We start from the raw sequence: 19,360 nt of genomic DNA, 5'->3' as shown, positions 1-19,360 counted from the left end.
CGACATTTCGCTAGATCCTTACACTTCAGAGAAAAATCCAACTGCTTTTTAAAATTCCCATATGGCATAGAAATTAAACAAAGTTTTTTTTCTTTATTTTTTAAATCATAATTTAAAATACAAGAAGCCAGAAAGCAGCCCAAGGAAAAAATGAATAGAGGTTAAAAATAACCTTGAAATGAAATTGTTATTAATGAGTTCATGTTCAGTCAATTAAAGTATAATCTATAAAATGCAGATTGCTTAATTTATTTTAAGATTTCACACTTTCTCCCTAATCCCAACATTGTCAAGAAAACCACACTTTCCAGTCCCAAGTACAACAGAAGTCATCATTGATTACTCCACATTACTTATATGTCTCCACTCAACCACTGATCTAATTGGCTATATATGTTCCAATCAGCTATTCTTAGAGACATGTTTCTCCATTGTCTCTGACACAGCTCTAATTAAAAAGTCAATCTTGTCCTCTTCCTCCCCATTTTCTTTATCTTAAACATCTTCCTTCCTCCAAAGCTCTCAGAAAATTTGGTCAACATTCTCCACTTCTTGAACACATCATTTCATTTCTCAAAAGATAATAGCTACCAATTTCATGTTAGGAGATTTTTAAAAAAAAGGGTAGGAAAAGCTTCACATATCATCACATCAAATCAGTAAATTTCTGGGATTTTCCTCCAAGTAAACCATATTGTAGTTAATGGCTTAAATACCAGTGGGATTTGAACCAACCTGGATTTTTCATCTTCTTTCCCAGCAGAATCAAATATAAACTGAATTAACCCATTAATTCATATATCTACAACCTAGGAAGGTATAGATAATGCTAATATAGATATTTGCATTGAATATACACCACAAATTAATAATCCATTTGTCTCTTTGGCTTAAGAGGTTTGGGGAATCCATACAATTTCAAATCCTTACACATGTTTACCTACTTCATGGGTTCCGGTTTTAGTCTATCTACTTACACTTGATTTTGGATTTTCAGGGACAAAATTCATTAGTTAATATATATTTTTAGATTTAGCTATAATACTTATTTCAATTAATGACAAATATTCACAAAACGTATAGAATGGGAAATTACTAATATTTAGTTCTCTTTGGTAGGATGGAGTGGATTACTCCATATGCATAGGACATAAGTCCTCCAGCAAAAATTCCAGATAAAAGCAGAATCCTTAAAAAGGAAGAAAAAAGTAAGTATTTTTGAATTTTTCTAGTTTTGTATGGAGAAAACCCCCACATTTATTTCTATGATTTACTGGCCTATCATCTAGGTCATGTGAACTATGGCTTTGATGCAACTCCACTGAAACAACATTTTTATAATTCATACTAGATAAATTAAGGTTTCATTTTCTGTCATATAAAGTGAAAGTTAAAGTGACAATCTATTTGTGGATTAAAAATGGAAACTGCTTGGGCTTAGGCTGGATGTTGGCAGATGTACTACATGAAATTGGGCAGCTGAAATGCATTATAATTAGCCTCCAGGTACTTACGGATTTGATGGGCTGCTCCATGCTTGCTTTTTTCTGCTTAAACTGAATCATTTGATAGACATTAAATAGTATTAGGTACTATTTTTTCTTAATGCTATTTGTGATCTGTGTAGAAATAGTATTCTGAGAACAGAAATATTAGAGAGTTTTTACATTTTCTCTTTTTCTAGAAGTGAGATTGTGTAATCACTAGAATCCATTATTTTACAAAGAATGTTTTTTGCCTCTTTGTTTAAGCATCAAATTTACTTTCTGATTCAGATTACTGAAAACATTGTTTTTCTTTATTCCTATAGGTTGTTCATACTTATCTTTCCCTTTTCTTGTCAAACAATTCTAAAACATTCCTAATTTGTTGGTGGGGGTCTCTCTAGCTAGCTTCAGAATGAATTTTAAATGATAGAATAATAGTGTCCTGATGGAGTGGCTGACCCATCCATCCTAGAAAACATATATAAAATTCTTCAATTTCAAAAACAATCTGGGAATGAACATTGGTGATTGCTTCATCTTTTATGGAGTTTCTCTCTCTCTAATTAGTTACTATTTTTCTTTGTCAGAACCTACAGGGGGACATAACCTTTCATCCAAGAGACAAATTTTATGTACTTTCCTGGCATTTGAGTTTTATGTTTTCCACTGGTGACAATTTTGAGAAAAACTGAGGAATTTCCAGTGAGATGTCTTACAACAAGTTTTCATTAGAAAATTAGAGGCTGAAATATAAGTCATATGAGATCAAGTACCTCCGTGGTGTCAGATATGTTGAAAAGGATCAAACAATATTTTTTAAAAATATATAAATACAAAATTTCATGTTCTTAAGTACTAATAGATGATGCACTTGGGGAGATGTTGGTCAATATATATTGGTACAAAGTTTCAGTTAGGATGAATGAGTTATAGAGATTTATCATCTGATATAGTGACTACAGTTAATGTATGGCATGTTTGAAAATTATTGACAGAAGATCATAAATGTTCTCTCTACACATATAGAAAAGACAAATATGTGAAGCCATATGTGTAACAATTATCTCAATTGCAGTCATCATTTTGAAATGTAGGCAAATGCCAAAATATCCCATTGTACATCATAAATACACACATCATTAATTTTTGTCAATCATACCTTCCTAGACCTGGAAAAATATGCATGTATATACTATTAAGAGGAATAATAAAAAACTAATCACTGTTTGTTCTTAAAGAAAATTCAGAGTCACCAATTATCATACTAATGTATTTAAGTGATTAGCTTAATAAAATTAGAATTAAAACTCCCCTAATCTATATAAGTAAATTAATCCATATGTATATTTACCCCTTAAGTTCCTTTCATGGAAGTTATAAAAATGTCTTATTTTGGAGAAACACTCAAATTTTACTAGCTTTTGGTTGGTATCATCCAAAAGATACAGAGATACTGAAGATGATGCTAATTGTTATCCTTTGAAATGGGATGTGTTGTGAGTTCAAGTCATTTGCACACTGTTCTCTGGAGCATTGTATTTTAATGAGAAAATGTCAGTCTCTCTTTCCTCCTCTTAGGATATATATCTCCTAAGGTATGTGGAGCCATCCAAGCCTAGTGGAAAGAGGATTATAAACGTGTTTTCACCTTCATTTCCATCTACTTTGTTACCACAGGCACATCCTTAACACTAATTTTTTTTTGTTTGTTTATTTACTTATGTTTTAGTTTTTCATTTTTGCCAGTTCTTTACATCAATCAAGACTTACTGTGATAATCTATTAGTAGGAGTGATAAAGTCTTCTAAGCTCAGGAAACTGGTTTCTAAGGTTTCAAAATTAAGAAAGTAAAAAGGTCTCAATAGGAAAGCTAAGCCCAGCATTCTTTAATTTTGCATGCTAATGTCTCTTTTGCTAAGCATATTCGTATTCTTTCTGACTCCATACATGTTTTTGACATTTAATTGAGCTAATTATATGTCCTGTTTTTGAATTTTAGGATTTTGAAAAAAGAATGGGGAAAAGATTAGAGAATAGATGGTTAGAACAAGGAAACTCAGTGGAGGTCTGATGAAGAAGGAAGGCCAAAGCATCTGTGCCTTCTGTCCTGAGATTCCCTTAGATAAAACCTTAAATAAAGGTTGTAGGCCTCTTCATGGTGGCCTACATCCTTTAGTTAACACACACACACAAACACAAACACACACACACATATATGTGTGTGTGTGTAATTATATCTATCTATCTATCTATATGTATGTGTGTGTAATTATATATATATATATATATATATATATATATATATATATATATATACATACATATATCTCCAACATCAACAGGGATATTACATCATGATTTTTCACAATGTTAGAGAGTTTTCAACCAGTAAAGCCAGTTAGAGTAGAGTTCCTTCTAAATTTTCTTCTTCCTCTTCTTTTTTACTACTTGGTACCAAAAAATGAAAGATTCAATTCTGCGAAGTGTGTAGAAATATTTAATTTTCCTGCTAAATCATCTAGAAAATGTAATAAAAACTTTAAAGGTAGCCTTCTTAATGTATGTAGACACTGAATTTAGAAGGAATTTCTGTTTGTCTCCGGGTTAACTCTGAAGAATTTTCTCTAGGAAATAGAGACAAATATTTTAAAACAAAATAGAAACAAAGATAAAAACATAGGCAAACTTAGCATGCAGTGGGCACTCAATGACTCTTTGTCAAGTAAATGGGCAATTGATTGGCTCAGGCCTGTTATACTGCTGCCATGACTGGACTATTCTCTGCCGAATGGCTATTGGCACGCTAATCAGCCATTAGTAGCTACTTTTCAATGTGCATTTTTTCTTTGTCCACAGAAAGAATTGAGTGCTACATTCCAAATATTTGGTCATATAAGTCCTATCAATAAAATATGTACACATGCATGAATGCATGAATGTTTACCAATACTTTATACATTTAATATACACACAGACATGAGCCCTATGTATTTATAGTATAGTATAATAATAAATAGCTCCTGTGCCATTATACATGCTATTGTACTAATATTTTCTGTATATTATACTCTATAGACAACACATAAATTTTAAAAAATACATATTTGCATGACACAATGGATCATGTTAGCACAACTCTGAAGACCACTCAAAAAGAGACTAGTTTTCAGAATTTTCCTCAATTACTTTTATTGTGTCCACCTGCCTTAACAATGTCTCTGGTACAGAATAAATCACAGAACCCTCATTTTTATTTTTTACTTTCTGTAACAGTAACATATTACTTCCGCCTTAAGAGCTATGGCAACTCTTCCCTACAATACCCCTAGACATACAGAGAGATCCTGGGTAACTCCCTGCAACAATTTTGAGAAGTGAACTAACTTCTTGAAGACTCCCTAAAAAATACAAGGTGTCTGACAACTGTCTTCTCCAGAAGATATAAACTTCATGCAACTCAAGAAAACAAACCACCTTCATCAGCAAATTCATTATTTTTCATCAACTTGCCAGAGATTCTTCTTCTCATCTCTTCTTTTTAAAGGCCATTGTTTTGAATGTGAATTCCTTAGCCACACATGGTAAGCATTACAGGAAGGGGCTGCAGGTGAGGAATGAAGCCCACAGCTTCCTGTTGAATAGGCAGCAGGTGAATGCAAGACTCAACCTCTTTCTGCCTCCACTGCACATGGTCTTCCTCTGATTCTTGTTGCTTCTGCTGATTGATCTCCCAGTCATCAGTAATCTCAGAATTTTGCTTTCAATGTTTGTTTCTTATGAACAGTAAATTAACACTAAAATAATGAGAACATTTCATGAGACACTTTTAGTTCAGGTGCCCACATGCCTTTTACGATTGATTAGTGAGTCCTCTGAAAGTTCTCTGTTCCTTTTCCTTATATATGTGTGTGTGTTCCTTCTAGACACTGATTTTACATCAAGAAATGATGGTCATTTATTCTTGATTTTACATCAAGAATAAATGATCACCTAAAGAGCATTAGACTGGTCTAATAGGGACCAAATTGCTTTCAGCAAATTTTACACTTGCCTGCAGTACCATGGAATCTTGAGAACTCTGGAATAAGGTTTTAAGTGCTGGATAACTAGAATCAATTGCGTTTTCACATTGTCCAATTTATGGTTACTCACAGACACACCAGGGAATTTCAAAGAGCTGCTAGTAGGCACATCTTTTGCTATCTACACTTCATATAAAATGGATCTCATAGACTAAGCCTGTGATTAAAGGAAAAGTTTTAAAAATCAATAGAAATGTCTGGTTGCATGAACACAATATAAATTTTTTCATGCTTTCAGGGCCTTATCAGGAGATAAAAATATTAGATTATTTACCTTGAGAATGAGGAAATTGAATAAGATTGACAAAAGATTTAATAAATCTTCAACTGTATGGGGGACATTATTATATAGACATCATTGTCAAGCTGTTCTTCATTTCCAGTGAGATAAAAATAGGAGATTAAATTCAGGATAAGGGATTTAGATTAACTCTGTGGAAAAACAGCTTGACAGTAATGGTTCTCTGATTTTAGAAAAAGTCACCAAGAGAATACAGAAAGTGATGGCAGAAAAAACTTATCGCCTATCCATGAATGGCTTATTGTTCTACAATTGGTCAGAGGATTCAAAAGTTAGCCCAACTCTTCAAATATTTATCAAATGTTCTTTGCTGAAGTTTGGTCGAGAAAAAGGACAAATCTATCAATAACCACTGAACACAATATCACAAGATCAAAGTGCCTTGGGAATTCATAAAAGACCTTATATCTTTAGGGAAATCGAGAAATAGTTCATGTCAAATATAAATTGAAAAAATAATTGGAAACTGACCAAGATTAAAAAAGAAATTTGTGGTGAAAAAGTGGCATGTTGTGGTTGTGTGAGTGTGCATACACACATGTTTGAGGACAGGGAAGTAAATTTTACTTAAGGGAATAATATCAGCAAAATCACAGAAACAATTTACATGGATGAGAGAGCAGTTTAATTCACATGAAAGGTAGATTGAGCTAAAGACAGTAGATCATCTTCTGTGGGGAAAGAACTCAAGAGAACAGGGAAGTGAGTTACGAAAAGAATTTCAATCAAAAAAAAAAGGGGGGGAAAGAGAATTAAAAGGAAGATGACCAAAGTATTTCATTCATTCTTTCAACAGTTATTTGTTGAGCAACTGTTATGTATTACTGAAGCCAGGGAGCACCAAATATCTCTGAACTCCATGGATCTTACAATATAGAGGCAGATAACATTGATTAAATAAGGATGCAAATAAGGCTATTTATACAAGTAAAATAAAGACTGCAGAGATGATTAACTGATGGGGAAGGAGAGTGGCTGATGAGGGTAGTTAAGGGATGGGTAGTATTTGATAAGACTAAGGAGGTAGGCAGAGACCAACCTTATTAAGAGTACAGGGAATGGGAAGTCCTTATAGGGCATTGAATATATGTGGGTAACATAAACATAACAATATTTACCAAAAAAAACCCTAGTGTGGAGCATAAATGAAAAGAAGGGTGAGTTATATGTGGAAAGAAAAATTGGAAAGCTATTTCTGCATTTCAGGGAGCAGATAGTCGTATCTTGGTATGGGATAATGACTACAGAGATGGAAAGAAGTGATCCAAAAGGAGACCTGGTTTGAAGACTAAATGGAGATTTATTGGAGGTAGTTATAACAAGACCTATTGCCAGAGTTGCTACAAAGGTTGAGAGCTTTGCTCCTAGATATCTGGTTCGTATAATTGATTGGCTGGCAGTGACATTTGCAAAAGTGTGGATATGGAAGGGAAGACATGTATCCCTACTTGAATTTAGGAAAAGTTGAGCTTGAGTAGCCTTTGAGATTTGAAGTAGATGGATTAGTAGATATTTTGATATACAGGATTGAAGATCAGATGCTCTGTGATTAAGATATAAATATGCACATCTCTTTTGTGATGGTCTAATTAAATAATAGGCATAAATGAGATAACCCAGGGAAAGAAAAACGTTGTAGAATGAGAAGACAAGAGTCTGATGTCTTAAGAAATTCTAACAACTGATGAACTGGATTACCAGACAATGATCCTGAAATTATCTTCATGGAGTTAGTGAGGGAACAAAGAAAATAGGACAAATAAAGTGTCACAGACACCAAGCAAAAATATTTAAGAAAAGGAGTGGAACTGACTCATCATGCCAGATGCTACTGTGGGGCCAGATAAGGTGAAGACTAGAATGTCTGTGGAGTCAGAGGGGGCATGAAAGCTTTCTCTCATCTTCCCAGGCACACTTAAGTTTATCCCCATCTGCATTTCACCAAGGTGCACTTATTCCTGTGACAGTAGTCATTATTTGAGTTGGGGCCATCTCCTTCCCAAGGGAAGATGAGGACCATTTTCTGTCCTCATCCATGTCTTATACATGTGGGGACTGAAGGGAGATTGAGATCTTAACCTAAGAGTCTTCCTTCCAGAACTCTCTTTTCAGAACTCTAAGGCATAGTTATTGCAACTATTCTTAAATGACTTCTGCTTTTTAGTCAATCTGCTCTATTTCTTTATCTGTCATGTCCTTGTAGATATCAGACACTTTTGTTAAATCGCATAATAGGAAGCTATCGATAAAAAATCAGAAACCATATCATTAGATTTTGAAATAAAGCAAAGTATTTGTCCTCCTAAAGCCTGAATTACTTCTGAAATCAGAACTATAATGAGCATTTAAGTAAGAAGAGTTAATAACCACATGCTCTGGATTTAAACTTTAGGAACAGAGTAAGTTACCTTTCTCTCCTTCACTTTCAAAGGACAATTTCCTCCTTCGCAGTTTACAATTTTCTCCGTCAGAATCATTCATGGATTGTGATCGTAGTAAGAGATCAGCCTTTGTTAATGGAACATGAAGATAAATGGAAGTTTACTTGACGTGAACATGGTGCATTATCAGGGAACTCTTCACTATTTCATATCATCAGAACCACTTTGAGTCTTAATTATTAGATTGCAGGCAAACAGCTACAATAGTTTACTTAACAGTTGTCTCTAAATTATAAAACAGAATGCTAGAATAATTCTAGCAATTTCACCATCTGATGGGGAATCATAGTAGAAATTATTTATTGGACATGTTTGGAGATGATGCAGTCTTTTGAAACAAAATATTCCTTTATGTGGGATGTGTTTTATGCAGCTTGGTAGAGTCAAAATGACAAAAAATTCAAAACTATAGTTAGTCTCTATATCTACACATAAAACGTATAAACTTGTTTCAATTACCTATAATATTTAATTTACATTAATGAACATCAAGTTAAATTTCACAACAATAAATATGAGAATGAATGCTGAGAGTCCTTTATTATATTTTTTCCCAGCTCCTCCTCCCCACTCTGAGAGTAATCTTTATAATATATGGAAGCTCCTACTTAATTTATTTGGGTGCTGCCTGAACTTTTATAAAAATAAGTAACTAAGGCAGATATTTGTTGTTTTTCAAGACAAAACCAGAATGAGGTTGGGGACATTTGTGATTGTACAAAGTACTGAATTAAAACCATTATTGGAAACATGCTGTTAGTAACTTGAACCTTTTACCTCCTAAATATTTTTTAATCTTTCATTGCTTTGAAAGGAGACAAGTATCTGTGCCGATGTATCAGGATTCTGAATGGCACCCTGGTGAACTTAAAAGATGCTTCTTTTCAAATTTCTCACAGCGCCTGGGGATGACTATCACTCCAGGGAGAATTAAATCTACTACATTTCAATACCTAGATATTGACATAAATATCTTCACCCCCACCCCTGAGAATACACTAGTGAGCAGATAAATATATCTGCAAGTATTTAATGGCAAATACTGGGTTTCTGATAAAAAATAATATTTAAAATTAGAGTAGGGGTTTAGGATTTGGGGGAGAAGAGGATGCTGGGGGATGAACGTGGTAATACATTGTAGATAACGATATACATTCTATGACCATAGAACAGCATTAAGCTCATGATAGCTCATAAGGACACATTTTTACAGTGGAAGAGATTGAGGGCTGAAGAAATTGAGGGCCTAAGAGCTGCGCTCCCAAAATTCATTTTAGGTTAACTACTGTGTAGACTTATTTAAAATTTTATTTCTATTAGACCATATATTATTCATTCTATGGAATTAATTTTGAATCTATTGTAAAACCTGATTAACTTATACTTTTGTGATTTGGAAATTCTGTTAATGTGGACCTAAACTTGAATTAGGCAAATCTTTTCATTATTATTGAGAAGTGGTAAATGATGTGTGATATAAATAATAGCTGAAAGAATATTTTATCCTTTGTATAAGACAAACTCTTTTAAAAGATTTTCAATAGTCTGGAATCAGGATTTTCTTAAAAATAATTGGCATAATGTAAACTAAGAGTATTTTAAACCAATATGTCACCTAAGAATTCCTGCAAGGTCAAACTTAATTGATCTGCTTAAAATTATTCAACACATTTGAAAATAATTAAGCTAAATGCCTTCTCTGTAACTCAGGAATTCCAATATTCATCTGTTTCTTTCTAAATATGCACAAATGATAAAATTTTGTTGTAATTTTTGCTTGGTTATTTTCAGAAGTATTTGTGCAATCCAAGAATAAGATAAAATGTCAGAAATAAAAAAAGAAACAAATAGTTAATATGTACCTTTGCACTTTCATGCCTGAGGTTGAACGTCAACTCTAGGTTTGTTAGAAAGTGATCAGAAAACTCAGGATACATGTCCAAAACCTCTAGCAAGTCTTCCCGCTGAATCTTATGCAAGTCACAGTATGTGAGAGCTCTTACATCTGCATTAGACTTGCCAGGTTTGGCATAAAGATGAACCATTTCTCCAAATATATCATTTTTTCCTAAAAAAAATTAAAAAAAGAAAAGGTAGAAAGAAAAAAAACGGGAGAAAAAAGGAATCAAACTTAATGTTTTCCTTTTAAAAATAGAATGGGATCACTGATCTATGATGAAGCCCCGAGCCACAGATTTCAAAGCGAAGATCCCACAGAACACATACATGACCAGCAAAGTTAAGGCAACTGGACTGGCTGCCCAACCCATAATATATTTGTCTAGAGGAATTTTGCCTCTAATTGTCACTGGTTCTGATAGAATCTGTTTCATTTTCTTGTTTTGGTTCTTTGGTTAAGCATCTAAATTTAGCAAATGTATCTCCACTCAGGTATGCTCAGTGAAGTGTGTTGCCCTATAGCATTTTAAAGATAATTTCAAGTAGATTTTATCTGATTTTGTCAACCCAGGAATATGAGAAAGGCCACAGTGAGTCAGATTTATATTCTTTGTGTGTCCAAATAGTCCCTGGAGGTGGTGCCAACAAGAGCTTATACTGGAGCTCTTTCAACCCTTCAAGGATTAGGGAGCAGTCTGAACATACCTTGTTTCCTTTAAGAACTATTTTGTATTTGCTCTTAATGAATTTGTTCAATTATTTAAAATCTCTAGTTACATTTCCTCAACATAAATAGTGATGCTTTTTGTCATATGGCTTTTGTTCTGAAAGTTTGTCTTTGTTCTTCTGCAAACCTTGGGGCTAATTCAGTGTCTGGCTTCTGATTGATGAGCCCTCCTATCACCTCTGCCTAGCCACATGCCACCTGATTTTTAAAGTCTTGCTCAACGATAAGTACACAAATGATAGCAATAGCAACAAATAGTTTTTGAGAACTAAGTAGTTACCAGGTGCTCTATCAAATACCTAAATGCACTATTGTGTTTTATTCCCCAAAAAAATTCATGAAGAAATTTGTAATTATTCTTCAAATTTTGTTAATAAAGAAAGAGGATTAAAGAGGTAAACTGATTAGCCCAAGGTCAATTTAGTTGGGTGAAGTAGAGGGAGGGAGAGAGTAAATTCCATGACTAAATTCCATGCATTCTGACTTCAAAATCGGAAGTCTTTACACCTGATGATTTAATCATTTATTCACAATATTTCCCCCAAATGTTGTGCCATTTGTATGTTTTTGAACATCAAGGTACTTATGTGATGTATACACTTAACAAATACTGACAGATCACCTGATTATATATTACTTGTAAGATTATTAATGGTAACATAAAATAGTACTTTCTTATAGCTACCCTGAAGCTTTTTTCAGATTTAAGAAAAAACTTCCTGTGTATATTATTTTAGTTTTTGGTGGCTAACTCATATATTTCCCACTAAGGAAGCTATCAAAGTCTTTTACATAATACAATTCTAATTAGTAAAAAATGCTATAATATTCTTATTTTAAATGAGAATTTAATGGGAAGAAGTCAAAATAGCATGTCTTTTTTAAAAAATACTTATTTTTTAGTTGTAGTTGGACACAATACCTTTATTTTTTATTTATTTTTATGTGGTGCTGAGGATTGAACCCAGGGCCTTGCACATGCTAGGTGAGCTCCACCACTAAATCCTCAAAATAGCATATCTTCACCATATTAAAAAAAAATGACATCGAAGTGAAGGCATTAACCATAGCTTAAATACATACTCACCAGTCTTTTAAAAATGAAATGAATAATCATAATTTGTGAGGACTTTAGGTGGTGACTTACATGGAAATGGGAACAGAAAAAGGGAATATCTTGAAATTTAGTTTTGAGAGCTCAATATGGATATTATATTTTTTAAAAGCTCTGAACTGAATTAGCATGGATTTTCTATTTCAATTCGTTTATATGGATATAAATGAGCAAAGAGTAAGCCATGTTGACAGCTTAGCAGCACTCTGTAATTACTATTTCATAATACAAGAAAGCTTGTTACCTTTTCACAGAAGCTATGGCTGGCTGTTTTGAAAAACAGGAACGTAGGAAGCATGCACCATCCCTGGCAACATATCAGGACAGGCTACCAAGGTCAAAGCTACAAAATCCTAACTTCACTGTGTGGCCTTGAAGTGATTTAAAATGTTTTTAGTCTTTGCTTATTGGATAGGAAACCATATTGCATACATGGTCAGTTTGAGGAAAATATTAACAAAATTATTAAAATATATATGGGACCACTCAAACATTTTCTTTCATGTGTTTAGATCATCTGCTGTGCCATACTCTGGTTCTACACAACAAAAGAGAAACCAGATAACATCCCTGTCCTTTGGGAGCTAACAATCATATAGGAACATTATGAATTGGGTGACATGAAACCATTGCATTTCATGCTCATTATTAAAATGGGGATGGATTTAATCAAGAAGGGAAAAATGAAGTTTTCCCAGACTCTGGGGTCAGTGTTGTCATGGGGAGAGTGAGACTTAAAGTTTAAGTTTTCTGGCTTCTTTCTGTTCTCTTCTCTTTTCTACTGACATTCCAAAGAAATGCTACAAGTTCACATGGTATAAATTTATTTTTAAAGAAGCTAAACAGATTAAACATGGCCCTTCTTTTGCATTCAAACCTTCTTATTACTAATTGTAATATTATTATCTCTGACCCTGGACTTATGTTTATAACTTCATACCACCCAGATAAGTCCTCATTTAATTCCATTGGTAAAAGTACATAGTAAATATGTGAAATTCATCAAAATGTAAACCTGGCTCATGACAGGGCATTGGCACATGCAGACAAGTATATCTACAACATTATATATTTTATTTTAAGATGTTAAGGGATCAAGCATGAAGCCAAGATTGTCTAACATGAAAAGGAAAATGCTGACTATTTTCATATATTTGGCCTCAAAGATGAGAGTAGGTGCCAAGAACCCAAGAGAATCATGGAAGCTTTTACACATTGGAGAAAAAGTGAGACAGTGAAGCAAATATATTTTCTGCAATGTTAATTTGATTTGAATGGACTTTTAAAATAAAACTTTAAAATTACTAACCAGAATTAAGAATCCTTATAAACAAGTATATTGGTCCTTTTAGCTATCATTTTAAACTATTTATTGCAATAGCTAATACCAGAATTTGTCACTGTTCAGCTTTGATACACTTACCCAGAATAGCTACCACAATGTCATCTTTAAGGATTTCAATGGAGCCTCTGGATAAGAAATACAGTGCAGTGAGGACATCCCCACAGTGAACCAGGGTGTCTCCAGGAGGTGCATGAGTGGTCTTGAACTTCATTGCCAAAGCTCTAAGGCAACCTTTGCTTGCCCCCCGAAAGGCTTTGCAGTTTTGTAGCAAAGTCTGGTTCAGATGTAGACAAATGTCAGCTTGTAAGCATTCTGGGAAACCCTTTAGGACCTGAAGGAAAAAAATAAAGAGTTTCATACTACCAGTGCACGAGGTACCTCAACCTGAAATAAAATACATTTCTTGCTCACAGAACTGCAGGTGTAGTCATTGTCACACAGTAGTTCTTACAATTATTCTACCTCGCCTACCTTAATGAATACTAAGTTTGCTAAACATGTCAGAAATTTTAACTCAAATACTCCTTCTCTGAATTAACTGCAGGCATTCAGACTCAACACAAATGCTGTCTCATTAAAATGTTATGCCTACAACTTTTCACATTGCTTCTTCTCCCTGCATCATGTTATTCAGTATCATACCGCGCACAGATGTAATGCAATGTGACAATTAATAAGACATAACTAATGGAAGGCAATACAACTAGAAAGATAATCAACCTTCTGAAGGAATTTCAAGTCAATTCAGATTGCCATCTCTGGGATATATCTGAGTTATAATTACTAAAAATGTTGATCCTGGAATAGCCATAGTATTTGCAAATGTCACATACCAGGGAGTGCTCTTAGTTTAACAGTATGTGGCTATTTATGTTTCCTATATACATTATTAATATTGAATATTTTGATAAGCATTGAAAATAGAGAAAGGAAAGGAGAAGAGCAAACATTCTTTAAAAGTGTAGTTTAATTTCCAGAAATGGAAATTGTGCAGGCATTTACAGTGCATACATAAACTTCTAAAGTGCTACTGTTTTGACAATCTATTCAGTGGTTAATTTAAAACTTGTGGAAGAGATTAAACAATAGCTTGTGACAAGTGCTACTCAATTTGAATGGAATAAAACTTTGTTATTTTTATGAAATTCCCAGGATACAACGGGTTGAAGACACTCAATTCCTGCTTTTTTTGTGTCTTGCTATTTTAGGAGTCACATGCAGATTTTGATTTTTATGTTGACTTTCTCCTGCCAGTATAAATAGTATGTGTTGAGATGGAAAGAGGGGGAATTACACAGTGCAATTTATAGTAGAATAATGCAATTTTGGGATTTTTTTGTTCAACTTTGGTATGCTATTTTAATTATAGCATATTATATTTAAAAGTAATCATGAATTGTTTTTAAGGCAATTCAAATATATCTGGCCAAAAGAGGAACTTCAAATTAAATCATATTTGAGTAAACTTACAATTATTTATATTTTCAATATTCAAACAGCTATAGAGATTCTACTTTGATAGGATCATCATGTAATGTAATTGTGATATAACATGAAAGAATCACTAAAAGGTATAAAGTCCAACAGTCATAATCGTCTGCTCTTGTTTTCTTTGTTGTATAGAGTTACCTACAAAAATGGGTAGAGGAGAAGCCATGGAAATGAATTTTGGCTATGAATTGCCATAGGTTGACTCTTGTGCAAGTCACTTCACCCATCTGTTTCTTTTCCATGAATAAGGGCCTTTGAAATTAGCTATAAGTTATCAACAAATAGCATGCCAATTGTAAGAAACTGCTCAACCACCTCTATGCCACTCATACTTTCATCCTGAAGATTCTCCACCTGATTCAGGTCTAAAAGTAAGGAGTCCTTCTCTGGCTTCCTGGGTTCCTGGGCACTCATCTGCAAACTCTTCCCTGACCAGTAACTCAGTCTTGTTCTACTTTATTGGATTCTGCCCAATTTGCTTGCTTGGACTGAAGACCTCACCTATGAGACTTGCCTACTTTTGGCCAATTTTGTCTCCAAAGTCAGGGATTTTTCCCCCCACTCTTGGATGGAATCCTATATCAACTTAGCTATTCTCATGGAACCAATCCTCTAGGTCACTGATCCCTTTTACCATCTAAACTACCACAGTGGATCCTTGTGCTGCCAGACTAGATTTGAACTACGTTTGGACACTGTTTTCTGAAATGTCACTTTAGTTGAAGGTTGTATAGGAGAAAAATATTCTAAGTAACTGGCTTCCACATATGATTTACATCTCTCTGAAGCACCACTGTCCACAAATGACCACAAATAAAGATGAATAGAGTGTTACACCAAGTAAAAAATTAGATATGTTCATCTTTCTCTTAAGACACAGTTGTAATAAGGTTCAAGAAGGTTTTTTATACTTCACATAAATGAGGAAATATGTTCTAGCTATAAACTGGAATAAGATTAATGAGCATATAGCTGCTGTTTCTGGCATTTTCCCTGAAGACACACTGTGTATATTAGTCTGGTTATAGAATTTTAAAAAATGAAAGTGTGTGTGTGTGTGTGTATACACATAAGTGTAAGCATGCTTTGAGTTGGAAGGCAGAGATGATATGGAGATGAGGTTCCTTATTTCTTTGAGTGTGTTATATAAGCTATGGAGTCAGGCATGAGCTAAAGTCCTAGCTCTGTCACTTACCAGTTGTATGATTGGTTGAGTTACTTCTCACAGACTCGTTTTTTTTTTTTTTTTTTCTCCCTTGGTGTGTGTGTGTGTGTCTGTGTAACTCAGGAATGCTCTACCACTGAACTAATCCCTGACCCTATTTTTATTTGTTTATTTATTTATTTTTTTGTGACAGAGTCTAGTTAAGTTGCCCAGGCTACCCTTGAACATGTGATCCTCCTGCCTCAGCCTCTTGAGTCATTGGGATTACAGGTGTGTGCCACTGTGCCCTACTCAGTTGCTTCTTTTTAAAAATTAAATTGATCACATAAACTTCATAGAATTTTTGCCACAATTAGATATGATGAGGTATATAAACCATCCGATACATAGTAGATAGCCTTTGACATCATTTTTTTTTTTTTGTCACCCAAATTTATTGTTCCTGAAGAACTGGTATGTTCTCTTTTGCTGGAAATTGAGTGACAAAAAGCTTACTAGTTTTTTTTTTCTTTGGTCTTACTGGTTAGGAAATTTTCCCTATAGTTTTGTTTTCTATTGACTCAGCAGAGTTTAAATGCTTTATGCTCCATGTATCATCAATTTAAGAACTCTGTTTTCTTGCATCTCGCTGTGTTCTTGTTTCCTATTTCTGCCTTCTTAAAAGTCCTGGCTACTTACACTTAGATTTTCACTGTCTTAAATCCTTTTTGAAAGTATGCAGTTAAGAAAATAAATTTACAAATATGTTCTTAGAATTCCAGTGTTCTTGAAATCACCCACAAAACGTTAAGGGTACATGCAAAAGTATTTCTTTGTTAAATGTCCTCAGCTCGCTACATTCATTCTATTAGAGGTGACACCCATGGCAAAAGGTTACATAACATTGGACGAGTCATACAGCCTTCATTTCCAGGGGTAAGTTACACAGAGCTCACGTGAGCTTGTACAGATTAAGGAATGCTTGTGTGGTGTTAGCTCTACACTAATTTTCTCTCAAATATTCTTAATTTAAGAGATAACATTCAACTAGTTTAGTATTATATGAACCCCAGTTTGAAGACATTTGAATATGAACAACCCAACAATAACAATGAAGCAAGATAGCATACATAAATCAAACAATACTCATTAAAGGAGTCACATAAAACAAAGGGGGAATAAAATGATTACATAATAAACAGCTACCAAACATTAATTCAGAAGTACTCAACGTCATGTTGAACTTCTCTAAAAGCTATGTATGCTGACACACAGTGGTATAAAATTACTATTGGCAATTACGTAGTGTGCAAATTCAAATTTTATGTATACTGAAAAACAATCAAAAATATTTAGGAATGAATGAATGCTGAAGTTAATATAAGCCTGAAACATCTAACTTGATAAAATATATTAATTGAAGTGTGTGTCTCATTAACTTTTTAATCAATAAACCCTAAAATATAAGTTTATAAATTTATACTAATAAAAAAATTATGCTACCTATTTTATGTATTGGGGCACTAATGAAAAAGAAGTTTAACTCAGGCATATGACAGATCTAATTTAAAAACTATGTCTGATTTTTAATCAGTGGCATCTGATCAGAGAAATATTATAATTAGTGTTTTTTTTCTGTTTTGGACATGTCTTTATTATTTCACATTTCAAGAAGAAAAAAGAGGTATTTATTTCCTTAATCAAATTTTACCTGGCTGCTGATAGAAAATGATTTCTAAATAAAGTTAAATAGTCCCAATATATTGATAATAAGCTGTTATTCTTTCCTCAAATTTAAGACACAATATTCAATATTTTCTGTTTCTCAGCCTGATTACAAAATACTCTTTCATGGTGGGTACACTTTCTAGATTGTGTTTGGAAGCGTGCCAATAGTTGAATTTTTACCAAAACCCTCTCCAGGTTTCTTTCATAGTATTGTATTTGTTTTGAAATAAATAAAAATGTATTCTCTAGTTTATATCTCATGGCCTGATAGTATAGAAAGTTGGTTTATGTTGTAATAATGTTTTTTATTCCTTTCGTTTAATGTAGCTATAAAGGGGAAATTTCCCAGAGGCAGGCAGAACAGAGCACATTTAGAAAGACAGTCAGAGTGTGGCAAATGGTTCCCCTAAATAGCAGATTAATCATATGTACAACTTTGGTGGCTGTGTTAACTGTCATTAGGAAATTTTCTAGGGAAATTCTCTGGGTCATTAAATGTACTTAAATCTTGACAAATTAGGATCAATCAAAACACAAATTAACACTCCCTGTGAAGCACTAAACCTTAAGCATGATTATCAAATAGATTATGCAAGTAATATATTAAGTCTTAAGCTCTGCCTTACAGTACGGTTTTAATATTTTATAGCATTTCCTGATTCTGATAGAATCATTGATTTTTTTTGATAAATCTTTAGCACTTGTAAGATAAGGAAGCTTACTTTTTTCCATTTCTAGAAGTTAACAGAAATGTCCTAACAGCATGGATTGTGTTATTTCTATATAATTCCAGATCATATTTATTTCTATGGTTAGGCATTAAGAAATAACACATATATTTCATGTGTCCTTGGTGATTTCATGTTTATACTACATTTTAGCCACTGACTATAATGGGTAGCCTCTGTAAGAAGTTTTAACCCCACATATACATTTTACCCTAGTTGAAGCTTAAATTGCTTCAGCATCTATTTTCTTATTTTAGCTTCATGCAGCTCATAAGAATAAGAACTTATTTTATTGTATAAGGCCATTGTGTCTGGACATATTGTTGGGGAAGTAGAGTATTGTGAAGTACACGACTGTGGGAATATTTATAAGCATTGAGAAAATAAATTTTTGGATATAAATTATCAACATTTAGCATAAAGCTTATATCACTTAGAAAATAAAGCATATGGGAGAACAAAACTCCATCATACACGGACATGGATAACAAGAACATGAATCCTGAACCGGTTTTGGTACTAGTAAAGGATCCTTGTAAAATGAAAAGAAATCCTTCCTACATCTTCCCCTTCCTTTTCCACAACTCCAGCTAAAAGCATAACTGTGACATATTTACCTCTTTTCAGAAGGCAATGTAAACTTTAAACTGACTCAAATTAGGGTAAGAACAAATCAGAGTGTGGGCAGTGCTGTGTGGGCTGATGTGATTTATTGCTTTTACACACATGTCCTAGTTACCTAGGCTCTGAAGTCCTTCTGCTAATTCAGCAAAAGTCCGATTTAAAAAAAGGGTGCCTCAGAATTTCTGAAATGAGGTCTCAGGGGAAACCTTGGAAACCATTATGGTTTTAAGGTGAATAGGAGGGATCAGC

At 33.6% G+C, this 19,360-nt stretch overlaps 1 protein-coding gene across 1 annotated transcript in view; it reads right to left on the bottom strand.

The window, feature by feature from the left end:
* Kcnh7 (potassium voltage-gated channel subfamily H member 7) overlaps nucleotides 1–19,360 on the bottom strand; it is a 462,823-nt gene that overhangs the window by 17,401 nt on the left and 426,062 nt on the right. Inside the window, exons 10-12 of the mRNA XM_027938014.3 lie at nucleotides 13,475–13,727; nucleotides 10,174–10,379; nucleotides 8,279–8,378 (exon numbers count right to left, since the gene is read on the bottom strand). Coding sequence (XP_027793815.2) covers nucleotides 8,279–8,378; nucleotides 10,174–10,379; nucleotides 13,475–13,727 — 559 coding nt within the window. The remainder of the gene's footprint in view (nucleotides 1–8,278; nucleotides 8,379–10,173; nucleotides 10,380–13,474; nucleotides 13,728–19,360) is intronic.

Source organism: Marmota flaviventris, chromosome 11 (genome assembly GCF_047511675.1).
Source record: "Marmota flaviventris isolate mMarFla1 chromosome 11, mMarFla1.hap1, whole genome shotgun sequence".
NCBI classification, from domain to species: Eukaryota; Metazoa; Chordata; class Mammalia; order Rodentia; family Sciuridae; genus Marmota; species Marmota flaviventris.
This window is presented reverse-complemented; position numbering and strand designations above follow the sequence as displayed.